The 16,097-nt window shown below is 37.1% G+C and overlaps 1 protein-coding gene across 1 annotated transcript; it reads right to left on the reverse strand.

The window, feature by feature from the left end:
* Positions 1 to 7,595: 7,595 nt before the first annotated feature.
* Positions 7,596 to 16,044, reverse strand: LOC133036592 (uncharacterized). Its single transcript, XM_061113103.1, has 6 exons — positions 14,613 to 16,044; positions 14,393 to 14,515; positions 13,836 to 13,979; positions 13,244 to 13,435; positions 9,001 to 9,134; positions 7,596 to 7,659 (listed from the first exon to the last, which is right to left on the reverse strand). The coding sequence occupies exons 1-6, from the start codon at positions 15,546 to 15,548 to the stop codon at positions 7,596 to 7,598; spliced, it is 1,593 nt and encodes a 530-aa protein (XP_060969086.1). The 5' UTR covers positions 15,549 to 16,044.
* Positions 16,045 to 16,097: the final 53 nt, after the last annotated feature.

The following is a 16,097-nucleotide window of genomic DNA, read 5'->3' on the forward strand; positions in this document are numbered from 1 at the left end:
ATCTATTTAAGCTCTCTTCAACTGTGTAGTCCCATACCTACACAGTCTCAGAATCATCTCACTTGACCTTTTCCAGGCGGTGTGGGATTGCACAGCTTACTCGATATTTCTCCTTACGGATCACAGGACTACTGACTGTCACAATTATATTTTCCCTTACATGTATATATATGAGAAAAATCAATTAACTATTTCTACATAATAATAAAGAGTGGATACTTTTGTAATTTAATGTTAGGGAGGCTCAAATTATTTTCTCTTTTATAGAGAGAATATTTACAACAAATTCATTAAAATAGAGAAATTTAAAAAGTTTAAAGAACCATACTAAAAATATGCTATAGAAGATGTTCTAAACTCGTTTTTTATTATAAAATTTCTTTAAAATTTATTATTTATGCTCTATATTTATAGAATACTATTAATTGCTCTAAATATATTTTATTAATTGTTTGGGTTATACTAATTATTTTTATAGAGGGATACATGTATATATTATTATAATATGTTAAAATAAATAAAATATATTAAAAATTTTTAAAAAGGAAAGTTTTAATAATGTATTTTATAAAAATTGATGTATAGTGTAATATAAAAGTAGACAATAAAATAAAATTTTAGTAATGTACTCTAAAAATAAATTAAAGAAGCTGTTGGGAGTCCTATTGAGGATTATTATTAGCATGAGAAACTCTAAACTAAAAAAGGGATAATATCATAATTAATGATAGTATTGATAATAATTTGATATGAATGTGAATTATTGAAAGTGGCAGGTAGTGAATGAGTGGGCAGAATGGTGGAACTTAGTAATAATCTTAATTTGGTCATATTGAGCTTTGTAGTTTGTTTGTACTCTTCACCAAAAACAGTGAAAGATAAAGTAAAGAAATGGAATGGGATTCTCACTCTTTTGGGGATTGATGATATAATTGCAAGGATCACTCTTATCCCAATTAAAGTTTAATTTATATCACAATTATTATTGACAATGTTCAATTTTTAATTAATATATATTTAAAAAACACACACACCCTTCACAAGTATTCACTCTTATCTATTACATAGCTCAACAATAAGATGCCACTAAAAACACTACATTCTTTTAATAATATTATCAAGAAAAGACAATCTATGGTATGCAGTATGTCCAACAAAAAATTGGGTTTATTATAATAGTAATTTACGTTATAAATATTTAAATTTAATTTTTAATTATAAATAAATATTTAACTATTAAGTATTAAATAAATTACTACGTAATAATTTTTAATTAATCTAAGTTATTAAATTTTTATTATTTTTAAAAAATTAATTTAAATGTACCAATAAAAAACAACACGTAAATAATGATTTAACATTTAACTGTTAGTTATCTACAGAGTTTTAAAAATATAACTTAAATATTATTATAGCCAAAAATTAAACTTGATATTTATTTACAACCGAGAGTTATACTTAGGTATTTATGCCGCCAGGGACGGACCTAGTAATGTTGATATGGGGGCTAACAAAAATATTGTCTTTTAAAAAATTAAATGTAATTTTTTTTAAATTTAATAATTATAGACTAAAATAGTAGAAAAACTCCCACAAAATTAAATAAATTTAGTAAGAGTGATTATAATATAGGTATAAATATTTTTTAATGATAAATAAGCCCCCACAAAGTAAAAATTCTGGGTCCGTCCCACAAATTACTCTAATTTTGTGTTTGAAAAACAAAAATATATTTTACAACTATTTTTTTCAATTTAAAAATAAAAAAATAAAAGTGTGATTTGTGAATTTTATTTTTATTTTTATTTATTAATTTTATTTATGTCGGGTTTGGAGCTGGGGTCCGACTTTGAGACCAAGTCCAGATCGGGGTCTGAGTCCAACACTGGAGCTGGGTCAAGGTCCGAATTCAGCGCCAAGTTAGGGTCTGGGTTCGGGTCCGTTGCCGTGACCAAGAAGGGGGTCCTGGTCTAGTCCGGAGACTGAGTCTTGGTCTGGATCTGGGTTTGGGGTTCGGGTAGGGGTCCGGATTCGGATCTGGGTGTGGGGTTTGGGTTCGGGTTTAGATCCGGGGTCCAGGTTGAGATTTGAATCCAGGTGAAAGTCCAAATCCAGGTCAAGATTTGAATTTGGGTCGGGGTAGAGTCCAAAATATCGATTAAGAAACAAAATATTTTAAAAAAATTAAAAGTAATTTTTCTTAGTTAAAAAATTAAAAAATAAAACCGTTTTATAAAATATAATTTTAAAAAATATTTTTATATTTACTCTTTTATCATGTTTGTAAGTCACTTTAATTAATATATTGTTCAAGGTACCTGCAATTTTCTTTTTTTTTTTTTTTTGTTACCCCAAATTGATGGGAAAAAAATTGGTCGGTGGTGGTGGAAAAAAGAAAAAAATAGAAGAGTGATAATGATTATTAAGTGGAAAACTTGATCTCATTTTAATGATTGATCAAATTTAAAGTAGTTGAATATAATGTAAGACAAAACTCAAAAATAAATACACCAAATAATATACCTTAAAGTCACCGACTTATTATTACTCTTGTTCTTTTTTTTTGGTACAATACTTATTTTTTGGAACATTAATTGGTATTATATTTTTTAAAAAATAATAATAATGGTTAGTGGAATAGCTTTAAAGATTTTTCAACGGCTGCTTGCTCCACTACCTATAATAATAATAATATAGTCTTTCTCTCCTCATGCATGAGTTGTATCTAGATTTTTTTTCTTTTTGTAATGATAATAAATAACATGAAGACGTAACTAAATTTTGACCAAGTCAACAATAACATGAATTGACACTATTGTTTAGATTCTAATTTGTGGTCAACTAAAATATTATTTCATCTTAAACAAAATCAACTGCAATATTACTATGACATGAGAATTTTTTTTAATGGAGATTAGCATTGTTGATTCAAAATTTAAATTAGACTTCTACGCTATATTCATTTGTTAGATTGGCGTGATAGCATTGGGGCTATATTTACTTCAAATTTTTATTTCTCATAAAATAGTAATTACATCAATCAGAAGCTTTGAATTCTAAAGAGAGAAGTTTTGACTTTGTGGGTAGTTTTTTGAATGTGAAAAATGAGTTAAGGGAGTTTTTCTTTTATAGATGAACGAGGCCCACAAAAATAAGAAAAAAAAAATACAAGTAAAGTGTTTTCCACTGTTAATGATGATTTAACGGTAAAAATTAACTTCTGGTAGTGATAGCTTATTTTTAGTGCATGACAGGACCCGTTGCGAGTTACCGAGAGCTTATTTTTATAACTCCCTTAGGAGTAAATTTTGATGACGATAATTTCAAAATTTCGACTAGGGTGTGAGACATGACTTGATGGAGCACTTAAATAACTTCAGAATGCAAGTTAAATTGCATCAATCGGATAAAATTGAGTGAGTTATGACCGTTATACTGAAGGCAGTTCAGGTCCCAGCGCCCAAGTTGACATCCAACGCCCAGGTTGAAATCTCAGTGCCCAGGTAGATGACATCAACTTGGACGATGTATAAGTGTAAAAACGTCCAAGGGAAGTACTTTGAGATGCCTAAGTGGTCGTTTGACACCCTTTAGTCCTTTTATAGGCTTTGATGAAGCTGGTCACACGTTCTTAGAGATGTTGTTGTTTTGCAAAAACGAAACTTAAAACTTTCGATTTCTGTGTGAGTCAATTTGCCAAAAATTGAAGTTGTGCAATTGATTTATCTGACTTCATGGATCATTGCACTTGTGAAAAATTTGATGGACGGTCGAAACGACATCAGATTCGGACAAGCAGAACCCAGCAAACTAGGTCATTTGTTGACATGGGCGTTAGGGCCTTTTAACTGAGCATTCAGGAATCTATTTTTGATACTTCCAAGGCTTCTGAACTTGAGACAGGATCTCTTCCTCCATTTTGATCATGTCAGATTCAATGGTCGCATCAGATTTGACATTTAAGCAATTGAAGGAAACATCCCAGGTTGATTGTCAACTTCGGCGCTGGGCCAACACCAGGTCAACCTAGGCGTTGGGCCGTGTTTCCAGGGACTCAAGTTTGTAGTTTTCTCTCCAAGTTTACTTGAATCTTCGTTATTCCTAATAATAGTGAAGATACCCAAAGCACTTTTTGTTGAATTTAATCAGACACAGCCCAGATCGACAAAATGTCAACCTGGGCATAGGGCCTAATCACAAGTGTCAACCTGGGCGCTAGGTGTTGGGTTTTATGCCCTAAATAAAACTCGTTACAATCTGATTAGTTATCAATTTAGAAGTGAAGTATGTTTACATGTATGTTGCATGTTTATGGTTTAATACATATACTTGATATATGCACAAAATCAGTTAAATCCAGAACATATAGTTATTCACAATTACAGTATCGTCAATACAGTGGAATGTGATTGTGATTATATGATTCAAAAGATTCGGTCCCTGTTCATCAGTGTTTTGGATTTACACTGATGTGATAATCAGCGATGAAGTATACTTACACTTGGAGTAAGTGTTATGTTCTTTCCAGAACATTGGCAAAGTATACTGGTTTCGAATGCATGGAGTATGCATTGGACTGGACCGATATTGAACTTGGTTAAAGATATTGTAAACTTACCGTTGTATCTTTCCAAGTCAATGTCAGAAGTTGATCTTAGATTAAGAGAATCTAAATCCTGATATGCTTAGGCTCAATCTCAGGAGTGCTATTCTTGTTCTTTGATTTATTAGTTAAAGCCTGTTTTGAGTCAGGATAATACATATATTTTGGGAACATGATAGCATAACTGAATAGGGAGTGCTAAACATAAATATGGAAATCTATAGCTTCTACTGGTGTATAGAAGTAAAGTGATGATTCCTTTTGAGCTTAGTTAAATAGAAGTAAATGGATGAGCTCTTGTTTCAGTGACTATATATTAGATCACTAAAACATCATTTACAGGTAACTAAGTGTTCAAATGGACAAAATACATTGAGGGGTGTAAACGGTAAATTGGTCCCGTCTCGATGTAAATCATCTATATAGAGGATCTCTAAATCACATTAAGATTATAACAATGGTTAAGGGAGATAGCATATTGATATCGTGAAACATATGATATGCTCTATATAAGTCTGAGAGTGCAATTCCAAGTTCTAAGAGTGGATTCAACGAGGAATTAATAAGTTAGGGATTTACTTGGTAAATCGGTTCAACTTATTGGAAGCTCGGTTATATAGACCCATGGTCCCCATTCTAGTTGAGACTATACTGTTTGTAGGACTCTATAATTGATTTATGATTAATCAATTATAATTCTAAAAGTTAGACTATGTCTAATTTGTGAATTCTCACAGTTTAGGGATGAAATTGTAAATAAGAGGGTTTTTAGGTTTAATTATTAATTATGAGACTTTGCATGTCTGAATTAATAATTAATTTCAAATGGCAATATTATTTAATAATCTATTTTAGTTATTAAATAATTGGTTTTGGCATTTAAATGATTAGAATTGGAAAAATGGCATTTTTGGAGAAATAGAAATAAAATTGAGGAAACTGCAAAATCCATGTGAGGCCCATTCACACCATGGCCGGCCACATCATTGCTTTTTCCCAATTATTATTTTCAATTTAATTTGTCATTTAATTGCTAATCAAAGCCTAGCCTAAATAGGAAAGTGGTGAATCACACTAAATAAGGCAGTTATTCAATTACACAGTAAAAGAGGAAACTGTTTATTTGGAAAGTTGTGATATTCCCTTTTCCTATTTATAGCAGCCCCTCTCCTCTCTTTGTATGCATGAGTTTGCTTGAGAAAACTTTGCTCTGCAAAGTGTGTCACACGAAATCAAGAGAGAAAAACAAGAGAGAGATTTCGAAATTCCTAGTGAGAGAGAAGTGCCCACTCACATCATTCAGTATCTCATCATAGTTTGGAAGACTGTGAAGGATCACATCCAACTGAAGAACTTTAGGGCTCAGATCTTGATTATACTCTGCTACAGACAGGAATCAAGGGTTAGAGATCTGAGTGGAAGGAGACATTAATTCCGCTACAATCACTGTAAGTTATTCTTAACTTTTATGTGTTTAGTTCATCGTTTTAGAAGTTCAATATTAGGTTGTTAAATCAACATACTTGCAAATAGATCTAAGATCCTGGATAAATATAATTCCAACACTAGGTCCATCTTCTGCCCCTTTGGAAGTTCCATGGTCCCTGGAAATAGATGATTCTCAATATTTTCTGAAGATAAAGATGATGCTCGAAAGAATTTTGAGAAAACTCCATTTTTTGCGGCCCAGGTTGGCAAATTGTCAACCTGGGCGCAGAGCTAGCCCTAAGTGTCAACCTGGGCGCTAGGCTCTGTTATTTGTGCCCATTAACTGTTATTTCCCCTGGAAGGACCTATTTCCTCATTTTTGATGAAGATGGATTTAATGTAAAAGTCAAATATTCGATCAAACACTTGGAATGCACTCAGATTGACAAATTATCAACTTGGGCGTTGGGTGCTCGGGGTCTCAGGTGCTCAAAAATAAACTTGTTCCGAATCTGATTCTGATGCCTCAAACATGTTCGTGGTATGTCTAGTTGATGTCTTAATGCAATTTTTGGCCACTTTGCACTAAGAAGTTCTCAGAAACTGAAACCCTAGTTGAGAAATGTCAACTTGGGCGCTGGGTGGAAACCCTAGGTGCCCAAGTTGGCTTCCGGGTTGCAAGTTCATGTAATATCAGCTCTCAGACCTTGGATTAGGTTGCTCTATATCTTCATGGTACCAAATATTGAAAGATAGTGGGTTGGATTAAAGTTATTGAAGTCTGAACTTCCATCCCGGAGATCCCGAAGTCAACTTGGGCGTAGGGTTAGGGTCCCCTTCTAGGTTGACTGCTATTAGGGCTGAACATTTCTAGCGGGTTCAACCCGAACCCGAGCAACCCGCCCAAACCCGAACTGGTGAACCCGCAATTTTTTTTTTTTTTTGAAAAAATGTTCGGGCGGGTCGGGTTCAACCCGGTATCCTTTGGGCGGGTTCGCGGGTTGAGTTTTTAGGAAATCCGGGTTTCGAGTTGAACCCGCCAACCCGCAATTTAAATATGTTATATATATTTTTATTTTTTATTACAATTTATATATATATATATTAAATTATTAATTAAAAAATAAAAAATCCTAAACTTTTTTTAAAATTTAAACTCTCAGATTTTTTTTATTTTTTTTGATTTTCTTATAAATTTATTTTCTTAAATAATATAAATTAAATATATTTTTATATATAATTTTTTATTAAAAATTTATATATATTATATTAAATAATTTATATTCAGAAATATATAATAATTTTTTAATAATATATATAAATTTTATTTTAATTTATTGTTATTTTTATTAGTTTTGAATAAAAATTAATTTTTTTAAAGAGTTGACCGGGTCAACCCGCCAACCCGGTCAACCCGGCCAACCGAAACCCGCCAACCCGTGACCCGCCAACCCGTGCCCTATTCGGGTCCAGGTTAGGTTTCCTTTTTTTGAACCCGAAACCCGTGAACCCGAAACCCGCGAACCCGAAACTCGGTAACCCGCCCGATGTTCAGCCTTAACTGCTATGACTCGGGTCTACTCAATTCCGTGACATCATTCTTCATGTCACGTGTCAAACATTGATATCTACGTCACCATGGAAAGTTTTCGGATTAACAATCACAATATAAACCTATTTATTACAAAATTATGTAGAATTTTTTAAAACAACTAAAAAATATGTATGTTAATAAAAATATATTTTTTGGACTCCTAAACTAAATTAGCCCTAAGTGCATGCCTAATTGATTTTAGCTAAAGTCTGACCCTAACAATACCACATCAATGTGTTTAATTTTTTTTTTAACTTTGTGGGACTTTATTTAGGAAGGGAAATTTCAATTTTTGGCCTTAATAATACAAGCCATATCAAAATTTATACCCTTCCTTAATTTGTACAAATTTAGTCCATTAATTACATGAACTTCCCATTTTACCCTTTTTTTTTAAAAAAAAAAAAAACTAAAATCTGAAATTGATATTTCACTCTCTCTTCCCTCTTCCCTCTCTCTCGTGCACCACTCTCTCTCTCTAGAAAAAAACTAAAAAATTTATCAAAAAATTTCCCTCTATCCGTCCCACTCTCTCGTCACTCTCTTTATTCCCTGTTGAATGGTTGTTTTCTCGGTGGGTGTTGGTGGAAAACCGAAGCACAACTCAATATCACTCAAGAATCTTACACCATTATAATGGGTAAGTGGTATTTTAAGCATTTTGTTTGACTTTATGTAGTTTAAAATTGTTATATGTGTGTTTATTGTTGGAACTGCTGTTTTTTGGTCTGAAATTGTTGAGATCTGGCAGATCTGGTTTTCAGTCGAATTCTGGGTTTTCCAGTGTTATCGATGATATATCGATACTATGTCGATGGTTTGTCGATGATTACAAAAGGAAAGGTCAGTGACGACCATTATCGACGTTATGTCGACATAATGTCGACATGTTGTCGACATCATGCAACCAACATGGTATTTACTATTTGTCGACATTTTGTCGACAGAATGTCGACCACAAGCATTTTTATTTTTTTAAGAAGTTGTCGATATTTTGTCGACATGATGTCGACAAAATATCGATGCAAATGAAAAAAACCGTGAATAAAACATAAACATAACATAACATTAACATTAAATAAAGTTCATTAAAAACATAAAATAATATAAAAAAACATAAAAAAAACAGAAAATAAAGTTCATAAAAAAAAACAAACATTAAATAAAACTCACCACAAGCCATAACATAAGAAATTATTTTTTTTTAAATTCTTTGGCTTGTGGGTGAGCCTTGCAATACTTGCATAATGTTCCAGGCTTCACCGGTTTACCGTTAAAGATGCCTAGTTTGCAACGACGGCATCCTTCGGGGAACCCTGGTGGTGGAGCCGGCCATACACCAGTTTTGCAAAAATGTGCTTCAAGTTGCCTGAACCTGAACTCGTTCCCACATCGTTCTCTTTCGAAAGCTCTTTGGGCGTCAAAAACTTTCTGCATTTCAGGAGTAACTATGCCAACATCAGGCTCCTGCTTCAGCTCTTCAGGAGTTAAGATGGGGAATTTGCCGTTCTTTCATGGGGCCATAGTTAGAACTTAAGAATAAGAGAAATTTTTAAGAGTAAGAGAGAAGTAGAAGACAAGAGCACTTATGAATAAGAAAGGGATTTGCTTTTATAGAGCAGTAAACATGTTGGGAATGTATGAAAATTTAATGGTCATTAAATGCGTAACTGTACAGGTAAAACGCATGAAATGGTGTATTTGTCGACTGAATGTCGATACTATGTCGACATCATGTCGACAACATGCCAATTTAGTGTCACTGCTAACACATTTGTCGATGCCATGTCGACGTCATGTCGACATGTTGTCGATAGGACACGTGTCTGACATGCAACGTGTCAGTTGGGAAGGGTTGTTGGGAACGTAGGTAAAATTTATTAACATTAAATGTGCAACCGTTGTTAATTGTCGATTGAATGTCGATGGTATGTCGATATTATGTCGATGGCGAGCATGCTTGGTGTGGTTGTCGACGTTATGTCGATAGTATGTCGACACAATGTCGACAATCAGTGCCCTTATTTCTGCTGTTGTGATTATCGACATTATGTCTATTGATATCGATGGGATGTCGATTTTTTTTTGGGTGTTTTTTCCTTTACTCACCTTGTTTTTTTGGTTTGCAATTGCAGGAGACAAAGTGTTCCTTGTTGTATCGTACGATGGTGTTTGGTTATGTGAGAATTATAATTGGATCTACAAAGCAAATAGCAGCTTGACGTTGACAGTTACAACCGAGACAACCCTACAAGAACTGCGACAAATTTTATATGAAGAGTTGGAAGTTGATCCGGTAGCGTATGATTTAAAGTTGGAGATTTGTTCCTTGTACATGAAGGGAAAAATGGTTGCGCCAGAGGTTATTAAGAGAGAACGCCAACTGAGAACGTTTTTAGAGATGAGGGCAACAATGTCAAATACAGAGTTTATGCCATTATTCGTGACTAAGGTGAGAAAAGTTGGGAATTCGGAGCCTACGCCGCCTACTAATCCTCTCCCTCGGAGTGTGGTAGGGTCTTGCGTTCCCGAAACAGATGTTGGGATTGGTGTGAATGAGGAGGTTCCGGCCAATTTAGAGGTTCCGACCAATTTAGAGGTTCCGACCAATGTAGGGCAAGAACAAGAAGCGACAGGATTTCATCAGTTTGAAGAGTTCGATACACCCTTCTACAATAACGATCCTATTGTAGATTTGAATATGGACGATGAACATGATTTAGCAGTCGATGAACCCGTAGCGGGACCATTGTTGAGGTTAGAGTGTGTACCGAGTAACCAAGGTACACAGCGAGAACGACAACCTCGTAGTGAAAATCGCACTACACCTGGAACTAGCAGTAGTCGACCAGGCAGAACTGAAGAACATGCTCGTCATGCAACGTTCTCAACGTTCTCCTCTTTTGAAGTTTGTACCAAGTTCAAAGCTCCCATGTGGACAAAGGAAGATATAATGGAAAATCATGAGCTAACTACTTGTTTACAAAGTAAGGAAGCAGGGGTGATAGAGCTTGGTAATTTTTATGAAAACAAGGAAGAACTGAGACAAGTAGTGGGTAGGTTTGCACTTAATAACAATTTCGAGTGGATGGTGAAGAAGTCATCCCCTGATGTGTTGTACGTTACATGCAAGGCTCCGCATTGTAAATGGAGATTGAGGGGAGGAAGAAGATGCATTCTGACAACTTTGAGGTCACTGTATTTCACAATGAACACACATGTAACTTGAATGCGAGACGTTCAGATCACCGTCAAGCAGCACCATGGGTAGTTGGCCACCTTATTAAGGGGAAGTACACCCAAGACGGAACTAAGTACAAGGCTAAAGACATACAGAGGGACATGTTTGACAACTACGGTATCAGTATGAGTTATGTGAAGGCGTGGAGGTGCAGGGAGATGGGACTTACGTATGCTAGGGGTACGCCTGAGTTTTCATACATGAAGCTTCCTGAGTACTTGTACATGCTGGAACAGAAGAATCCAGGTACCATTACTGACTTGTACTTAGAGGATGAGCGGTTCAAATCTTGTTTTATATCACTCGGTGCATGTAGAAGGGGCTTTTCTTTTTGTCGTCCTGTTTTGAGTATCGATGGCACCTTCTTGAAGACCAAGTACGGCGGTATAATGTTAGTTGCTGTGGCATACGATGCGAACAACCAATTGTTGCCGGTTGCTTATGGTATCGTTGATAGTGAGAATAACGACTCCTGGACGTATTTCTTACAGAAGTTGAGGGTAGCAATTGGCGTGGTTGAGAACTTAGTGTTTGTGTCAGATAGGCATCCAAGCATTGATCATGCTGTTGAACTCGTTTTTCCCGAAGCAGTCCACTGTGCATGCTATCACCACATTGTTATGAACGTGAACGCCAAATTCAAGACTGGTGCTTTTCACAACCAAATATATAATGTTGCTTACGCATGGTCGAAGACTGAATGCGATAGAGAGTTTGAGAAGCTTAGAAAGATGAATCCGGCCATTGCTGCATATGTGGAGAGTATAGGGTTTGAGAAGTGGGCTCACCCTTATTGTTTGGGCGATAGATACAACATCATGACGAGCAACGCTGCTGAAAGCTTCAATAGTGTCACAGAAGAGTTCAGGAAATATCCAATAACTACTTTGGTTGAATTTATCAGGTTCACACTCCAATCGTGGTTCGCTGATCGCCTCGAAAATGCTGACAAATGTGCCACCCCTTTGGCCACGCTCTTCGAAAAAAACTTGGCAAAAATTCATGAAAATGCAAGGTACAGGCGCGTCCAACGAAATGGAGCCAATTTGTATAACGTTGGTAGGGGACCTAACGGTGAAAGAGGTGGTGATGTGAATCTAGTTGAAAGAACATGCACCTGCGGCGTGTTCACGTTATTGAAACTCCCTTGCCTTCATGCATGTGCCGCGGCATTGAAAGCGAACACAAGTGTGTACACGCTTTGCTCACCTTATTATTCAAAAGAAACGTGGAGGAAGATTTACGATGATACCATCAATCTTGCTGGTGACGAGGATGATTGGGTTCTCCCAGAACACATCAAGAATATGAAAGTTGGGGTACCTGTGGAAAAGAAGCCTGTAGGTCGTCCAAGAAAAAGCAACGCTGGAAGAAGACGGGAGAACCGTTTCCCGTCTGGTGATAAAAAAGGTTCTGTACCACGAAACTGCAGCCGTTGTGGCAGTTCAGGCCACAACAGAGCAACATGCAAAGCCCGCATCTGAGGCGTCTTGTACGTATTCGTTGGGAAATTTGATATATTGTAATGATGCATATTTTGTCATAGTTATTTTTGTTGAGGTTGAATATTTTTCAAATATTTTAATTATTTTTAGGTTTAATAGTTATTTTTGTTGAATAGTGTTGATATTTTATATTTGAAACCACGAATAATTATCAAAATTTGAACGAAAAGAAAATCTATATATACATAACTGTAATGTTAATTACACAAAATATACAATGTCCCAATAATTACACATATAATCAGCCAACATTTTGGTAAAATAAATCGACACACCACCGTTGACGAAACATAGCTATCCGGTCTGGCGTCACAAGGTCAATCCACGCTGCATCATGAGATGCTCCACATACTCAATGCAATAGACGCCACAATCACCACTAAATGCAAAATAAAATGTAAAGTCAGTCTAACGTAAAACATATTTTAATACTACAGTACTTTTTTATCGCTATGTACCTGGTTGCTGACTTCGGAACTAAGTCGTGAGTGGCTCGAGTCGCGTGCATTTTGGAAGCACCGTGATGTCACGGTTAGCTAACGCCATGATGCGGTTGTTATGTGGAAATTCCTCGGTTGCAAGGATTAGCGAGGGCGAGCGGTTCGCCCAAACCTTCGGGATGGGTTCCAAGGCGGTCCAATGACGGACGGTTTGGAATCACAGTCGTAGACATTAATTTTCCACAGCTCTATGTCGACTTCAACTGTGACCCAGTGCCTTGCCTCGGGAAGGTTCAGAACGAAGTAAATAAACTCGTTACCCCTCCATCTCTCAAAGACTTGGGACTGTAATTACAGAGAACAACGAAACAATTAACAAACCATAATAATCTTACCAAACAATTAACATTTAAAATCTTACTAAAACAATACCTTATGAGCCCCTCTGCAGTAGTCCAGGATATAATCCTCCCATTTAAAGTTTTTTCTCGGACCCTTGTGGCTCGTCCATGCACTGCTCATCATGGCGGTCACGAATGTGGAGAGAATGATACCCTTCTGAGGAAATGTCAGTGGATAGTCGGTGCGTCGCCTCCTCAGCATATGCATTGCTGCATCTATATGCTGCATATAAAGGGAAATGTCAGTTAGACAGAAAAATATATTAATTGCACATAAAGTTGTAAAGTGAAGTAATATTATAAAATACTTTACTTACGTCATCTGTAAACCATTCCTTTGGTGTGAGCATTATCCAAAAGAATCCTGGACCGTAATCACCACTTCTCAAATCCCGAAGTCGGTGGTTCGGAATGAGTCCAACACACCACTTTCAAAAAGTGGTTAACAATTTCTCATCCGGTGGCTCCAGGGGATCAGAAGTCGAAGATGGCCTATGTCTCCTCTTCATCTCCGTATAGTCACCGAACCATACATGAGGCTTTCTCTTCCTCTTCCGACTCTTAACCACTGCAGGTTGTGCCTCTATCGACAGAATCTCACCCTGCGACTCGGTGTCATGTACATGGATAAGAGGTTGTGCCTCGATCGGAGTCGCTGGAGCTCCCTCATAAGGATCGTAATCGTCGGGGAAGACCTCATCCTCTTCTACTGGGGGTGAAGCAGCTGGTGGTGGGGTAGATGGATCTCGCCTGGGGCCTCGGTCCGGCTGTCGTTGGCGGACGATTCAACATGGCCAATATGTGTCTGAGCTGCTCCATAATTACGTTTTGACCACCCTTCAGCTCTACATGACTGGTCTCGTATGCCTTCTTCAGCTCGACATGAGCAGCATACAGACCCTGAGTGTCAGCCTCGATCCTATCCAACCGAGCCACTAAATCAGTGTACTCGGCACCCCGAACGCCTGATGACGATGGTGCACTGGGCTGAGGTTCTGAACCAGTGGCCTGAAAAAATATATATAAAAAAAATACGGTAAGCATACGATAATTCCACAATGTAACAAATATCACAAAACAAAAACAATAAAAAATAAAGACATAAAAAAAAAGTTCCAAAAATTGGTACCTGAGTGTACGTTTCTGAGTGTACGGGACACCGAGTCTACGGTACGACTACTGCCTCAGCCTCTGTGTCATCCACAACATCATCAACCAGGTTCTCCACACCATCGTAAGATATGGTCCTCACAAATGCCTCCTCCTCTGTCCGTGGAAGTAGCCCCTTCACCACTTCAAGATTCTGTTTATGGTTCAAAAAATATCAAAATAAAACCATTTAGCATTTATTACAAGCATTTATGTTAAATAATTATTCTGAACATAAGTGAAAATCATACCCGTCTAGAAAATAATGCGCTGACGTCTTTCTTCCCAATATCGCCTTTGCTCGTCCAGCTAAGCATCCTGGGGAACCGAATCCCGTGGTTCGTGCCATACCTCTTCCCAACCTCCAAAATGGCCTCGTACGCCCAATATTGTACTGCAGGTGCGAAGCCATATGCTGTGTATTTGCACTCGTGCTGAACATCCGAACTCAGCTTCTTCTCGTAGTTGGCCTTCTGTTTCAACATGTCTTTCTGAAGCGAGTGCATGAGTCTGGCGAATGAGTGCTTCCCCCAAGGAATCCGGAAGAAGAACTCGAGGTCTTCCACATATCTAAGTATGTGAGGCGTAATCAGCGCGTTTGCCTCGCGGCCCAGAAGCACTGACTCCACAAACAAGCACAAGCCGAGCTTGTACAAGTCTTCCGGGTTCTGGCAGTTTGTGAACTGAAGTTGGAGTGCTTCTGTCTTCACACTATCAGACCGGTTGAAATATCTGTTGATCAATCGGTCTGACCCCGAGCGCGCGACCTGCGCAGCCTTCTCCTCTTCTGTTGGCCCCGAGGAGAAGTCCAAACCCGTAATGAGTGCAAACTCCAGCACCCCGAATCGGACCTCCTTCCGACCAACATAAAACCTCATCCTCAACTCCTCCTGAGCATCCACTTTCATTTTGTGGAGCATCAGCTGGTGAAATAACACCGAGGAGAATGTCAATGGTACGGCATTCCAGAAGTTCCCGAAACGGCTTTCCTTCGCCGTGTTATTAAGGTTGAACTCCTCAAACCGAGCTTTGATTTTTGCAAAAATTCCAGTGCCCCTATATGTGACGCGGCCAGTAAAATGCTCGGGTGCTGGAATGATGAGTCTGGGAGCCATCTGAAAAAACAAAAAACAAATCAACATAACTGCCAAAAAAATAAAAAATGGTCGACATAACATCGACATCATGTCGATATTCAGTCGACATTATCAAACAGTAAGTACACAAAAATTTCAAAACATGTCGACATTATGTCGACATTATCAAAAGCAGACACAATACTTTTATGTCGACAAAATATCGACATCCTGTCGACATTCAGTCGACAATTCAATCAAATAATAATTACACAATATATCGACATACTGTCGACATACTGTCGACATTCAGTCGACAATACAACCTAACAATCAACAAGTTAATTTAATCGACATACCATCGACATACTGTCGACAAGTCGTCGACAATATAGGGCAGAAATACACTTAAACTACCAGTCGACATCCTATCGACATACAAGCGATATCCTATCGACATACAAATTACAGCAAAATTCAAACAGACACTCAATCTATCGACATCCTATCGACAACCTATCGACATGTCATCGACAACCCTGTAATATACACAGATTTCATTGAAACACTAACATCTACAACCTAAAGATCACAAAAGCTACACAAAATCCACTAATCTTAACAACATGCAATAATTGGCATCCAAATCTATGAAAAATG

This window comes from Cannabis sativa, chromosome 4 (genome assembly GCF_029168945.1).
Source record: "Cannabis sativa cultivar Pink pepper isolate KNU-18-1 chromosome 4, ASM2916894v1, whole genome shotgun sequence".
Lineage (NCBI taxonomy): Eukaryota > Viridiplantae > Streptophyta > Magnoliopsida > Rosales > Cannabaceae > Cannabis > Cannabis sativa.